At 36.7% G+C, this 15,004-nt stretch overlaps 2 protein-coding genes across 3 annotated transcripts; one reads left to right on the top strand and one right to left on the bottom strand.

Annotated features, from left to right (window-relative positions):
- Positions 1-4,519: 4,519 nt before the first annotated feature.
- Positions 4,520-9,949, bottom strand: smg9 (SMG9, nonsense mediated mRNA decay factor). The gene is made up of 14 exons (XM_023330201.1): positions 9,893-9,949; positions 9,655-9,806; positions 9,485-9,559; positions 9,110-9,344; positions 8,328-8,425; positions 8,091-8,203; positions 7,041-7,152; positions 6,846-6,941; positions 6,609-6,694; positions 6,315-6,421; positions 6,105-6,212; positions 5,408-5,533; positions 5,178-5,322; positions 4,520-4,839 (listed from the first exon to the last, which is right to left on the bottom strand). The coding sequence occupies exons 2-14, from the start codon at positions 9,796-9,798 to the stop codon at positions 4,761-4,763; spliced, it is 1,524 nt and encodes a 507-aa protein (XP_023185969.1). The 5' UTR covers positions 9,799-9,806; positions 9,893-9,949; the 3' UTR covers positions 4,520-4,760.
- Positions 9,950-10,092: 143 nt separating this feature from the next.
- On the top strand, positions 10,093-14,780 carry LOC106699604 (zinc finger protein 135-like). 2 transcript variants are annotated; one of them, XM_023331073.1, is made up of 3 exons: positions 10,093-10,127; positions 10,231-10,264; positions 12,945-14,780. In XM_023331073.1, the coding sequence occupies exon 3, from the start codon at positions 13,358-13,360 to the stop codon at positions 14,516-14,518; it is 1,161 nt and encodes a 386-aa protein (XP_023186841.1). In that variant the 5' UTR covers positions 10,093-10,127; positions 10,231-10,264; positions 12,945-13,357; the 3' UTR covers positions 14,519-14,780. The 2 variants fall into 2 exon arrangements, with proteins under 2 accessions (XP_023186841.1, XP_014324055.1); XM_014468569.2 differs by lacking the exons at positions 10,093-10,127; positions 10,231-10,264 and adding an exon at positions 10,503-10,807.
- The last annotated feature ends 224 nt before the right edge of the window (positions 14,781-15,004 follow it).

Genomic DNA, 15,004 nt, shown 5'->3' with positions numbered 1-15,004 from the left:
ATTTGACATATTTACAGGAACTTTGAAGGTCTGTATTTGGTCGCCATCTTCATCGTATAGGAAAGTTCCCAAATGACTCTCATCTTCTAAATTCTTCTTTCCCTGAGACAAAATTAGATAGAAATGCATATATGTGAAAGTTAGTTGGTGTATCTAAAGACACATCACATCCTGAGATGAGCAGAAAATTCATTAGTGCAGACAGAAAGTTTGCATAGTTTAGAATGAGATCAAGTGATGTCATAATGAATCATTGCTATCACATCTTAAATGTATACTTAAAATATACTACAGGTGGATATATATGTTTTACAGTTTTGACACTTGTTTTACTTGACTTACATAGACAGAAAATTCTTTAGGAGCACTGGAGACTGACGCAGTTGGGGAAACAATCTTGGGAATATGACCCAGCGACACATGAGTGATGGTGGCTTTGTGGGACAGTGAGATGGATAAACGTCCTGGGAAGCCTGCAAAGGCCCAGCATTGTCCTGGATTCAGCTGAGATCTTCCCTGAAGACAGAGAACAAAACAAAGTTTAGGTGGGGTACCATGACTAAGAGAAAAGAAAACCGTAAAGCCTAATACTATATCAACAAGACACACCACTTTTCCTAACATTGATTTTTAATGATTTGAGTGTCATTCAGACCTTAATAACAATGTCTGGGCCAAAATTTGGTAGCCTAAAAGATGCACCAAACATTCTACACATTTTATAGCTCTGAAATGTTTGTGAGGTCATCTTGTGTAAAATCGTTGCTCCTGTACACAAAAACAAAAGCAGACATATTGTGAGTTAGGAAGGTTTAATGCTGAAAATTTGCTATTTAGTTTATGATCATATTTGTAATGGCTCACCTTGAGACTCCAGAGCAAAGTTGGGCCACAGATCTGCTTGTGGTAGAAGGTACTCAAGCTTTGCCTCCAACGACTGCAGCCTGGAGAGATGTCCCTGATCCTTACATCCAGAGATTATAGCCTGTGCACAACATAATAGTTAACAGCTTGTTCTCATGTTTGTTCAGGATAATTAAATCATTGTTAAAATTAGGAAGAGAAAGCCTACCATGTCTATTTGAGGTGGTGTGACAGATAATTCTGAAGATTTTCTCTGCGAGTGCAGAGCAATAATCCACCAAATACAAGCTGATGAAGATGAGCAGAAGATGACAGTCAGACAACAGTTAAAATACAGCCTTTCTATAACACTTCCAAACTGACTATTTGTTGAAGGAGAGTATTTACCAAAAGCGACAAAGATACGAAAGACAAATACAAAGATTTTATAATAATCCTGTATGAGAATTTCCATCATCTGGTTTTCTTGGTCACGCCTATTGTCTTCACGACTACGAAACCTTTCCCTAAACATTACAGGCTGGTTTACAGGGCGACGTGCTATGCGCCTCCTTCTGGCCCTAGATGGAGAAAATACAAGTGTGTAGACATTTTTATAGTGTAAACACTTATGTTTTACACAGCAGATGACTGTGTATAACATAAGAGCCAAACAAATTCCTGATTGAATATACCTGTTTGGAGTCTCTTTGTATGAAATTACTGGTATTCCATACATGTCATAGTATCCATTGTTTATTAAACGTTGACTTCTTCTTAGCATGACTGTAAAAAAAAACAGACAGGGAAAGGTGGTCGGTGATTGGCATGTTTAAAATGTACAACACTACAAGTCATTTTCATATTAAACACTGTAAATTTAATAATGTAATGTATCTAGAACTTCATTTAATGTTGATCAGATCACCATTTAGTTACCTATCATATTGAATTTATCTACATCGTGTTATAAATTATTATGCAAGTGATATTTTCCCAGATTTTCTTAAATGGTCAATGCAAATGATGGTCAGTATAATTTTCAAGTCATAAACTATTTCAGTATAAATCAAATTTTACTGAACAAAGCTCCCCATGAGAACAGTATTTTTTTTCAAAAATAAAATACTCATAATGCACTGTTCCAAATTATTATGCACAGCAGATTTTCTAAACATTTTATGGATTATAAAGAACTGCAAACGGTCATTCTTTGAATGTGCAGCATTAAGTGGTCACATGTACTAAAATCAAAAGCTATTTCAATCAAAAACATCTTAACAGACCAAGTTCAAGGTGGCCATCCACCACCAATCCACTACTGCGTCCATCTGGACCATCCAGCAGTCATCAGTGAACAAGTCTGTTTGAAATTTAATCTTCATGTACGGCTGGGTCCACTGCGACTGTTTCTGCTTGTGAGCTCTGGTTAGGGGCCCAATAGTAGGTTCATGCACCACAAGCCTCTGGAGGATCCTCCACCTTGAGGTTCCAGAGGCACCAGCAGCTTCAAATAACTGTTTGCTGCTTTTAAGGGCATTTTAACAGCTGCTCTCTTAATCCAATGAATTTGTATAACAGAAACCTTCCTCATTCTGCCTTTATCTGTACAAACCCATCTTTGTTCTGAATCAGCCACAAATCTCTTCACAGTACGAAAATGCTTCAGTTTTCATTAAATATCTAATGTTTTCATATCTTGTCATACGGCACTACACTATCTGATGATTTTCGTCAGCAGAGATCCTTTCTCTTTCTCATGTTGCTTGAAACCTGTGGCCTGCTTAATAATCTGGAACATCCTTCTTAAGTAGATTTTCTTTAATTGAGCTCACCAGACAAACTAATCAACCTAGCTCTCTGAAATTAATTATAGTCATTCAAAGAGCCCTGACACACAATACCATCTATAAATTTAATAGCACAACAAAAAATTTAATCTTAATGACACTTAAATTCCATATTTCCTAAAAAATTTCAAACACGGTGTATTTGCAACATTGCTGCACACTTCCTTCAAAAAACCCTAGCACAAAATTATTATTTTTTTCTTTGCTTCACTAATTTCTAAATAAATACTTACTTGAAAAACTGAAGCTCAGTTCAACTTATTGAATTTCTTGAAGTTATATATCGATGTCTAACTCTTCAAATGGATGAATTCCTGTAGGAACTCCTCTCTTATTGACAAACGTTCCAAAAGCGCCTGATGACAAGTCAGCCTATGTGACATCACAATGCTCATCAGAACCTGCCCACAATTCATTTCTGGCTCTTTTAAATTCATTTCAAACATTTTAAAAAATAATGTACAAAGAAATGTCCATTCTGCTGTAAAATTAGTGAATCAAATCACTGCTATCAACAAAATCGAGAAATGTTTACTTCCCTAATGGCATTTACATACAGTTATTGCACAGTTTTGTCAGACATGTTTGATAAAAATTTCCGCTATTACTGCAGAAAGCTTTCTCTGCACCAACACACTGTATTGTAAATTTCCTGTTATATTTTTACACTTCAATATGCACATTTTGTACATTTTGACAAAGTCGTCCTACTTAGTTGCACATTATTGAAAGTTTTTGCTATTATTGTTGTTATTGTTCATTTTGTTTTCATATATACTTCTATTTCTTCTTTTCTGTTTCTATTCTATTGAACTGGTAGACTTGCGTGTAAATAAATCAATGAATGTCATAACTAGAAGGACTAGAAACAAGAAAGAGGAGAGAAAGAAGAGAAATATGCATATTTATATCTGCATAAATATAAATGCACTCATGTTTACTGTATTTATTCTAACAAAATAGGAAGTCCAGTTTGTAGTTAACATCAGTCCAGCAGTTTCTGCCTCAGTTACAGACAGAAACAGAAAAAGGGGAGTACTGACAATTACTGGTTGCTATGGTAACCACTCACTCTCAAGAGCAGCAAAACAGAACTTAATTAATCAATTATAAATATCTGGAGAAACAGCTTATTGAACAAAATAAATTTTAAAAAATAAACAGATTTTGACAAAACTTCACATCTATAGTATTGTTAAAATAAAACCCTGCTACTTACATGATATATATGTAGCTATGTCCCTTTAACGTTTTGATTGTTTAAACAAGTCCTTTTTATACTGAAAAATATGCAATCAATATTGACCACTAAAATATATATGTGATCTGTTCAAATTCAGATATTTTCTATCCTTCTGTGCCACTTATTAAAAAAGTAAGGGGCATCTATAAAAATACTTAAGGTTGTATAGATGATGGTGTCAATTTTAGACAATTCACAATAAATTAAGCTTAAATAAAACTTAACTACACAAACAATCACTGTCATTACACCCGAGGGAAAAAAAAAATTATTTTACATTTGAATTTATTTTTTTCTTCCCCATTTTAAAAGAGGTTTATTTGGATCTCCTGTAGCCTTTGCCTTAAACATGGCTACTCTTCCTGGTGTCCACAATTTAAAGTGTGTAAATGGCAAACTGACGTTTCTATTACATTTGAATTTTTAAAAGCCCCACATTGATATGTCAGCCGTGTGCATGAAGCGTGTGCGTACACCTAAAGACTCACCATACAATTCACCATAGATTTAGTCAGCATTACAGCAAGCATAATAATGTAACAGTCTTCTATCGTAATAAACAGACACTTTAAATCGGTTTAATTCAATGGGGGTTTTTTTATTTTGTGTTTTTCGCAAAATATAATTTACAAATTGTTTTTTTTACCACAGACACTGTGCTCCACAAGTATTGTCTTGTAACATTCTCCCTCCTCCAGCACTGTGCTGAGTGGAGCAATTTAAACTGTACAGTTCATCATTTGAGTGAATGAGTCTCTCTCTTCAGGCAAGTATTGTTCTTTAAGAAAACTTATCAATATAAAATGACCCTGAAGATCAAAGATTTAGCAGAGGAGTCGGCTGTACTCAGAGAGGGCCGATGACTTTTTAACACCGTCCCAGATTCGTGCTGCGTAGTGAAACCTGGAAAGAGAAAAACAAAAATAAAGATGGCGGGAAGTAGATTTAAAAAAAAAAAAGATGAGGATACAAAGATCTGCAAGTCCATGCTGACACTTAATGTGGTTATAATTGCCACTGTACTGAAATTATTATGGTTCAACAGATGCAGTAAAGAATACTCAATTTTTGAGAGGCTTTAATTCGCATTAAAATCCAAACCTATTGGGAAATACTTTATCCCTTAAAAACAATGTGCTTTTTTGAGATTCCTCTGTTTTTTCATTGCGGTATGGAAAAAAAAAAATCAGTGATAGATCAGGGAAAAACACAAACACCAAAACACAGTGTGAGATATTTACCAGTTTTTCTCAGTGAGAATGGTGTGGGACAGCTGACAGCGAGGCATGGCCAGGATCTGACTGCGGAGCTTGGAGACCATGGTGGAAAAGGTGGGGTGACCTCTATAACCTGGCAGCAGAGAGAACAGTGGATATGTTCCTGCTCCTAAATACAGTTGGAAAAAATAAACAAATCAGTGACAGAAAACAAAATGTTCCCTTTCTGATATAAATATGTTTTTTTAACCAACCTGTTTTGTTCAAGTTATCCTCTCCATCATTTTCTTGGACCGGAAGCAGAAACATGTTGACTTCAGTATCAAGGTATTCCTGTGCCAGTCCAGGAAAAATGTTGCAATCCAACATAGACAATGTACCTGTGAAGAACACCAAATATTGGTTGAGAAAATACCTAAGTTTATGATTTTTATCCTGAAGCAGATGTGACATTGCTTCTCATATCGCAACAACTGCTTTACTTTAAAGACTCAACTACTATATGTGGAAATTCAAGTTCAACCATGTTTACAAAGTATATGTGTCCCATTTAAAAAGACACATTTGTTTACAGTGTGTGGGTGTGTGTACGTGAATGTGATGTGTGTGTATTGTGATAAAAGATTTAATATTCACAATCATAATTTTCACTACATACTTTGAGACTTCCAGATTATGGGGCACTGAATGAAACCAATGTAATGATGTGAAACAGCTTACACCATTATCATACAAAAAAGGATCATAATAATTATTATTGATAAACATTGACTGGATCTTCTTGTATGAAAATTACTACAGTACATTTTTACAAGTGTGACCAAACTTTTGAGCTTCATATTTTTTAAACTAAACTTGATTTATCAATAGTTGAGCTTAAACTGAATATTTCAGAATACTTCGCCCTTTAGAAGGAGACATTTTTAGAAGAGTATTTGTAGAGTGTTGCACCTTTGTATTTAAGATGAGAATATGCCATCAATTTGTCCACCACCGTATGCATGTTCTTAACATTTCTCGGACAGAAATCCTCTCGTCTGGACTTATTCTGGAGAAAAACTAGACGAAGGGGGGGAAAAAAGTAGAGGCATTCTTATTTTCAAAATGAATAAATCTGGTTGATATGGAACAGTGCCTTCGTGGCTCTATAAGAACACCCACCAATATGAGGATAGTACTCTGCACCATCATCGCTGCCGGAGGAGCCGGTGCTGTCATGGCTTGCAGATGGGGTGGAAGGCTTCAGCATCTCAGCAGTCTGTAGAAACCTACCAACAAACAATGTTACACCACATCCACTGTCACTGTAATATACAGAACCATGACGCAAAAGACATAAATTACATATTTTTCATTGCTTTGAAAATTAGTTTTCTGGTTGTAGTCAGAATCACTCTGTCTTGTATTTTCTTGTAAGCTTAAGCAATTAAAAAGAACACAAAAACAAGTGCTCACCTGTACAGGTTTATGTCAGTAAACCAATCTTGAACCACTATAACTACATGGCACACAGTAAACAGGAAGGCGGCGATCTGAAGAGACTGTTGGCAGATTTAAAAGGAAAAAATGTGTCAACCTGTTTGTGGGACTTTCATTCAAAAATAAATTAAAGGGTTTGAAGTAAAGATTAATACTGCATACCCCATGACTACCTTCACATAGCCTACTGCCCTCTGCAGGACAAATACAAACCTGCATTTCCACATATGTGTGAGGAAGGTTGTACTCTGGGGGCAGCTTTCTGTCGTTGTTAATAACGTGGTCAAGTATAAATGGGCTGAGAATAGGCTAAAAAACAAAAAAGGAAGTGATGCATTTACAAACAATAAAGCTCCTACTCAATTCTTCTGAATCCTCAATAAGCGTGCGTACAAGCAAACATCTTACTTGGGTATCCAAAAAGATGACTCTCTCCTGAGTGATGTAGAAATCGATACCTGTGCTCTGATTGCCTCCCCTTTCCTTAATTTCTTGACTCTGGGGTCTAAAGACATAACTCCTGCACAGAAGAAAATATTATTCCACCAACAGTACACAACTATTTTTATGTAATAAGTAGAAGGGAAATTTTATTTATATACAATATTTTTTGCAGATTTGGAAAACATACATTACAGACACTGTATGTCAAAGTGAATCATTAGGGCAATATACTGTAGTTCTTCCCCCCATCCACCTATTGCTGTCTAGCAGCGAGCAGAAAAAAAAAGTCGTTGCACTTTTACCTTCCTTAGAAAAACACTGATTTTGTTTTGGTTGGAAATATTTCTGCTTATAAGCAAGTGACAGTCATAGTGTTAAACCTGCCACATTAAATTTTCATTTGTGATGCTTTACACTTAATTTGGTCTATTTATGTGGGAAAACTAATTTCAGGAGAGTTTAAGGAAAACTAAAATTCCTATATTTCTGATACAATACATATTTCACAGTCTTATATGCTGAACCTTTGTTGAGAAAAGAGTCTGGTTTTAGTTTTGCATATCAGCTAAGATAAACTGAGATTCCATAATGCAGATGAAATTTTTTCAACATGCATTGCACCAGAAGTTTTGCACACACAAGCATGAGTATTTAAAATCAAAATAGTACTCAGTAACTCCCTATTAATCTAGAGCTACACTGTACAAAGTGACAAAACAGAGTTAAACATATATACAGTTAATGATAATCCAGAATTAAAATCAAGAGTAAAACATCTAATGGAGGTGGACTTCACTCTACAACTATCATTTAACTTATATAACAGCATAAGTTATATAAGTTATAACTTGTAACTTAAGTATAAATAACTTATACTGTTATTTAACTTATATAACAGTATAAGTTAAATGATTCATTCATTTGATAAGTTAAATTACATCAAATGAATGAATTAGACAGAAATTGAGAACAGTGTAAGGTTTGTCTTATTCTAGGTTCTAACACCAAGCTTACCTTTGATCTTCTTCAGGTGTGTTGGCAGATAGCAGTGACATAATGGTTGATTTCCCAGTTCCCTGCAGGCCAATGACTCCCACCACCAACATGTCTGTCTGGTCCCTCAGATACTGCAGCACATCACAACAAAACACAACTTTCTCTAAGTTCATTCAGCACACTTTAAATCAGACCTTTTCATTAAGCCACTCTGCTTTGATTAGTTAAACGTAGTAATAAAAAACCGTCACACACCTCCATGGCACTGTCACACCAATTCATCTGATCATCCACCAGCTTAATACTGTGCTTCATTTTCTCTGGATGAAGGAGTTTAGACTGACCGACCATGGCTGAAAATCACAAATAAAGAAGTAATTTTACCTTCTATTACACAACATTCAGCTGGGTTTAGTTTTAGATTATATTCATACAATGGCAATAAATACATAACTAGAAGGTGTAGTAGAGTAATAGGAAGCCATTGTCACAACTCCTTGCCAACAGCTGTGACAAGCATCCTTCTGATTGTTTCAATGAAAGGACTGCATCCAAATGAACAGCAATTTGGAGTTCAGCCATTGAAGTTGGAGGCTGAAAATTTGGTTACAGTGAAAGGGTCTCTGGAATGCTCAGTGAATCAGGAATCTCAAATAATTGAAACTGCAAAACGGAAAACTACCATTTAAATAGATTGAATACTAGCCAAAAGGGATGCCTCAACCAATAACCAGGTCTATGGTGATCAACGTCTACAGCTGCCTGTGAGTACTATAAAAAAAAAATGGTTATGCAACTAAATATCAGTTAAGAAATTTACAAGAAAAAGAAAATCTTGACACATTTTTTCTAAGTTTATACAGTAAATGTTTAAGTTAAATAAATACATATACAGACACTGCTAGTTCAATAGCTTTTTATGCTGTTTTCCTCACTTTCTGTAGAGTGAAGACCTTTTTTTTGGAAATAAAATAAATTATAGGGATTTTAAACACCACTGAAAAAGAAAAGAAGGCTTTAAACCTATCCTGACTTACGGTCCACAGCATTGCCAGATGCAGAAGCCCCCATTCCTCGGTTTTGGATCTGATAAACAGGTTGTGTGGGTCTCTGACCTTCCCTTTCTACCTTAGAAGGTCCAGGACCAGAGGACTGAGCTGCTGCCTCAGGAGGTGTCCCTGGCTTCCCTCCATCATCCCTGGCTTTCATTAGCATTATGGGCTTTTCCAGGAGTGGAGCTCCACTAACAGGTGCATTCTGTGATGGTTTGGCCTTAGAAAAATACCCCAAAGCAAAACAGGTATAAGAATTGATCACGTGGCATTAGGGTAACAAACACTTAGAGTTGTCATAGACACAAGGCTGATAGAAAAGCTTGTTATAAGCAGCTAAATAAAAACAAACTGACCTACCCTTTCACTTGGAGGCTTCGCAAGAATGATGGGTGTTTTTTGGATGAGGGGGCCTGGTGGATCCTCACTTCCATCCTGACCACAAAATTGTACACACACATACAGTATGTTAACAGTTTATCTGATAAACAGGACGCGGTTCCTTCTTTAAAGTGTATGTTTGTAAGTACCCTTCGTTCTCTCGGCTGGTATTCCCGATCGCGGCTAGGGCCAGACAGATTTTGTCCAGGGGGTCCATCTCTCTCTCCCCGGCGTCGCCTCCTTCTCCTCCCTTGTCCGTACATCCCGGGCTGGCTGTGACCGGACTCTGACATATTGGCAGCTGTCAAATATGCAACATATAACGGTAGGAAATCAGTTAAACCAATTACTAAATATTTTTAAGCAATGTCGATGTGTATACCCCACTTGTAAACAAATGTAGCTAGCACTTCCGGGTGGTATGCTCGTTTATCAATCTGACGCTCACCGTTACAGTACGCGGGGGCGGTAATAGTTAAGAACCGTATAACTCCGCTCGCGTGGAAATCCTTTTGCAATTAAACAAACAGCCTTTTCCGTCTACCAAACAAGCTCGTATTAAAATGTGCATTTTATAATTAGTTCCGCTCACAATGAGTCGCGACACATCTGTTTTGTTCGGGTATGTTCTTAGTGTTCTCATCTTGCTAATATATAAATGAATATATATATATTCGTTATTTTATTTGTAACGTTTGTTAATAGACTTGCTTCTGTATTTGCAGCAACCACTGGTTCTGCAAAGAATTTACTCACGGGGTAAGTACAAATACTTTTCTCTATTTTCGGATTTTCATTTGGAAATACTTTTGAAACATTGTACCTTCCCCTTCCACTTCAAAATAATGCACTGTTTTAAATGTTGGCCTATCACACAAATATCAACAAAATACACTGAAGCATATTAAAGTCATGTGACAAAACTGTAAATTTTAATGGCGGCTGAATTCATTGTAAAGTCAGATTTCAAGTAGAAACGCTAATATGACCATAATAATGCATTGTGGTAGTTGTACGATATCCTCTTCCGGTCTAAACAGGATGTGGGTGGAACCGGTATGTTCTCGGACGCCATCAAGAAATTCCCCCCAGTTTGAAAATATCTTGAGTTTTTTAAAAAATATATATATATTTATTATCCGTTTTTATGTGAAGTTCAATGCTTACAATATTACTTAAACCACAACTTCTGACGCACGCCAAAAATGTCTCTTTCAAAGTGTGAAATGTGTGTTATTTAAATCTACCTCATGTGAGGAATTATATTTTATGTGCTCACCCTTGACCAAGAGAAAACCGTTGGTAAGTACACAGCAACTGTGCAGGTAGTTAGGTATACTGCGGATTTACCCAATAACTTTGCTGTAACTAGAAATACTTTTTAACACTCGGTTTAGTATTTACACGTGCTTGAGGGAAAATCGTGGACAATTAGTGTTGACATTGTACGTGTCGGTCTTTTTTTCTTATCATTATTTAATCATTTGTAAATTGATAGACACCAGATATCAGATTCTTTGGAACGAAGGTGTGTCGCTTAAAAAGCATATAGACAGAAAGTGTGAAAAATCCGTATTAAGTAGACGCTAACCACGCTATAAGGGTACACACATATGAAAAGTTAACTCGTAAATGGTAAGTTTTAATGTTTAAACCAAACTTAGCTTGGACATGAACAAAACTGCTATATATAATGAGATAAAATGAGATTCGTAATGGTGAAAATGTACTCTTGCGTATTACATATTAAGAAAGCGAGAGTGAGACGTTCAAATGCTATTTAGCAAAATGATACAAACAACATGTATATTACAAAAATAGTGATATATTTAAACCATTTACTCCTGTTCATTTAGATAATTATTTACAACAAATGACAACCAAAATTTCATTTTTGCAGAAAATTGGAATATTATGCAAGACCAATAATAAATTTATTAAAAAATATATACACATTCTAATCAAATAATACATGTTTTGGCCTAATTTTACAGTACTTACTGCATCAATGTAGCATGGCTTTTCAGGTTACTTTAATTGCAGCTTTTAGCTTGTCTGATGACTTTCATCTTCCTCCTCTGTAAGTTGGCTAGACAATCATTCACTGCAATTCCCTGATTTTTAAATACTTGGTACTTTAAGGCGTGTGAGCAGGTACCAAGTACTGTTGGGAAATAAAATCAGTATCTTTATAAAGCTCTAGATGAAATGTAAATGTTTCTTGTAGATGGCTGAAAGGACTTTGGACTTGGTAAAACACAATGGATTAAAATCCACAGAAAGCATTGCCTCCAAATAACCATTCCCTGTTAAAACGTCGCACTTGACCATAAGCAGATTTTATGCTTCTCCACATTTCCTCCAGATTCTAGTATCTTGATATGATGGAATGGTTGTTTCTGATTCCAGAATGGTTTAATACAAGGATTGTAAAGTTGTAGACTTCGTTCTGTGGGTAGCACTTGAAGCACTAACTGTGATTCAACTGAGGTCCAGGTTGCTAGCACAGTCTTTGTGAATCTCCGCTCTTAACACTTGAATAGCCGTTGCTTCACAATCCTTTCAACACTGATGTTTTACCTATTGCTCATTATTTTCCACAACTTTCCTTCCACTCAAATTTTCAATATTATGCTTGGATGGGCCTTTCGCAATAAGCAATAAATCAATTAATTGCACGATAAATCAAAACAAGCTCAATCATTTCCATTTGCATGATTTATCGTTTTTCTTTTCTCTCTCTCTCTGTTTTTACCAAAATTGTATGACAAGCCTCTCCAGTCTGGTGCATTGGTCTCAACTAGCCCTAATGTTGAAGGATTTGTTTACAAAAACTTTAACATTCATATTATTTGTTGTTTCTATTGTTTTGTTTATTTATTTTGGATATTTAAAATGTCCACCAGTTTCATTGTTTAATGTTCATTACAATTTAAAGTTTATTGATCTTTGCAAATGACTTTTTGCATTATTATGCCATTGTCATCATAATACTTGAAAATGGTCTCAAAACAACAATTTTAAAATTTATCACAATAACTTCTGGGACAATTTATAGTTTAGCAAAATTAGTTATTGTGACAGGCTTGTGCTTGGATACAGCACACTGTGAATAATCAGACTCTCTAGCAATAACTTTACCATGCTTCCCAAGGCTACCAGGCGCAGGTGGCTGGAGGTTTTTCACAAAGTTCTTAAGATTGTCATAATAATACTCTTCTATTGTTGTGTGTACATTAAAAAAAAATATTTGGGAATTAACAGAAATAATTGAAATATATTGTTATGTGTGCAATAAATCTATAAAATAGTTTTTTAAATTGTATCACTTAGATAAAATAATTTTTCCATAATGTAATTTTTGAGGTACACATGTATTATCCTAGACAAGTTCAACTTATAATTAGAACTGATTACATCTTCTCTACTTAATTTCCAGGGAGCCAGAGGCTGGCCTGGGCAGCTTCCTGTGTCTGATGCCGCTGATGAGCAGTGGGGAAATCTACATAATCGCAGGTGAATCGTGAACACTCAGACACCAAATGTTTGGCAAGTGGCTAAACAAATCTGCAGCTTGATGTTGTCCAAATCTTCTGCCAGATGTGGAGAAATTTTTTCATTGCTTGAAGACTCACACCATGCCGCTGGATAATGCAGCCATATGACTGTTGTCCCATCAATCTTTTTCTACCTACTGAGGACTTTGGGGGCATGCAAAGAGCCACACTGCAGTCTTTTTCTTATTTCTAAATTGTGTCCTCTTATGTTGGAGCATTTCTAGTCATATCGTTGTGCAACAAAGCACAGAATCTGGTCGCTATTGCTCAGTATCAAATCTTAAGTACTTATCAAATGTTGGAGATGTATCGCAAGGCATCTGAATACACTGTGGAATATGAAGTCGGTGAAGATGATGAGGAGAGTGTCACCCAAAGTGACTCTGATGAGAAGACGTCAGATTCTTGTGAAACCTCTGAAAACTCTGATTCTGAGGAAACTGCTCTACCTCCCCCCATCAAAAATGGAGAAACCTGCAGCAAGTGTGGTCGGGGACCTTTCAGATCGGTGAAGCGCCATTTGCTTTACTGCCGTGGGGTGAAGGACAAGTTTCAGTGTGTGTTGTGCAAGCACTACTTTTTTACTAAGGACGCTCTACAGGAACATCACATGCCTCTGTATTTGTGTCACAGCTGTGGTCAGGTTCTCCCCACCAAGAACTCATTCAGCCGCCACCCGTGTCCCAGGGGAGTCAAATCCACTTTGGTGCTCTTCTGCTCCGAGTCGATGCCGAAAGCATGCAAAATATGCAAATCCTTTTTCTCGTCTGATAAAGCTTTGTCAATCCATCTGACCAACGTTCACTCATCTGAAATCAGCACCAAACAGTACATCGTTGCTGATTCATCTTTGTTGGCAGGAGCCACAAGCGTCCAAACCCAGGCTGCTAAGAGGAATCTATGTGTTGGTCAGGCTCATGTAGATCCCGCCACCCCAACTCCAGTCACTCAGGGCTCCGAGGCAGTAGCTTCTTCAACGCTCTCCATTCTAGCCCTGTTTGAGAACGAGAGCCAAGAGTGGGCTCTGATGAAGCGGATGAACACAGGATGGCGCTCTAAAACACCCTGCCACTGCAGGCAGTGTGGTGCCGTCTTCCGACAACCCTCTTTCGCCATCAGCCACCGCTACCTCCATCGAGGCCAGCGCTCCTACCTCTGCCAGTGTGGCCGCGCGTTCAGGCACCAGCTGCACCTCCTGCGACACTGCGTTCAGCACGCTGAGGCCTTGAGCTACATCTGCGTCGGCTGCGGCGACACTTTCTCTGGAGCAAAACTTCTAACGCGCCACATAAACGGTAAACCATGGAGAGGAAATCAACGTGGACGGACAGTGAAAGAAAGTGAGAATAAAAAGTGCAGGATGCCCTTGATGTGTGACTGTGGACTGGTGTTTTTAAGGCCTTCGGCCTACATATGGCACCAACTTAAAAACCGAACTAAAAGGAAAAACCTTTGAAGAAGTGCAAGGTCTGTGCATGTTTTGGTTTAATTGGAAACCAGTGATGAAAAACCAAAAACCTATAGCAGTTTAGATTTTCAATTGAAAATACTAAATACACATTTGTTCATTTATTTCTCCAAATTTAGAATATAAAATCTTCAGGTTACAGAAATATGAGCCTGATTTCTCTACTGTTCTCACACACTTTCAAACACTATGCCATGTAGGTTTGGATTTTGTTTCCTGTTCATAATAAACACTCTCTTTAAACTCCACACCTTCTTTTTTTGTTATTTTTATCTAATATTTACATTTGTTTAACACATTTATGCATTAGGAAAAATGCAGCATACTTTTTATTTACTTTTCTTCACATCCAAATAGTCCAAAGTAAACTGAGTTAAATCACGTTCCCCTGTAAAACACTTAACTTTTTGTTATTTAAGTATGTCAATAACACATCCAGTTTATACTTTAGTAAGAATTAATACTGAAGAAAAG

Source organism: Xiphophorus maculatus, chromosome 3 (genome assembly GCF_002775205.1).
Source record: "Xiphophorus maculatus strain JP 163 A chromosome 3, X_maculatus-5.0-male, whole genome shotgun sequence".
In the NCBI taxonomy this organism is placed as follows: domain Eukaryota; kingdom Metazoa; phylum Chordata; class Actinopteri; order Cyprinodontiformes; family Poeciliidae; genus Xiphophorus; species Xiphophorus maculatus.
Note: the sequence above shows the minus strand (reverse complement) of the source record. Positions and strands in the feature narration are given on the sequence as shown.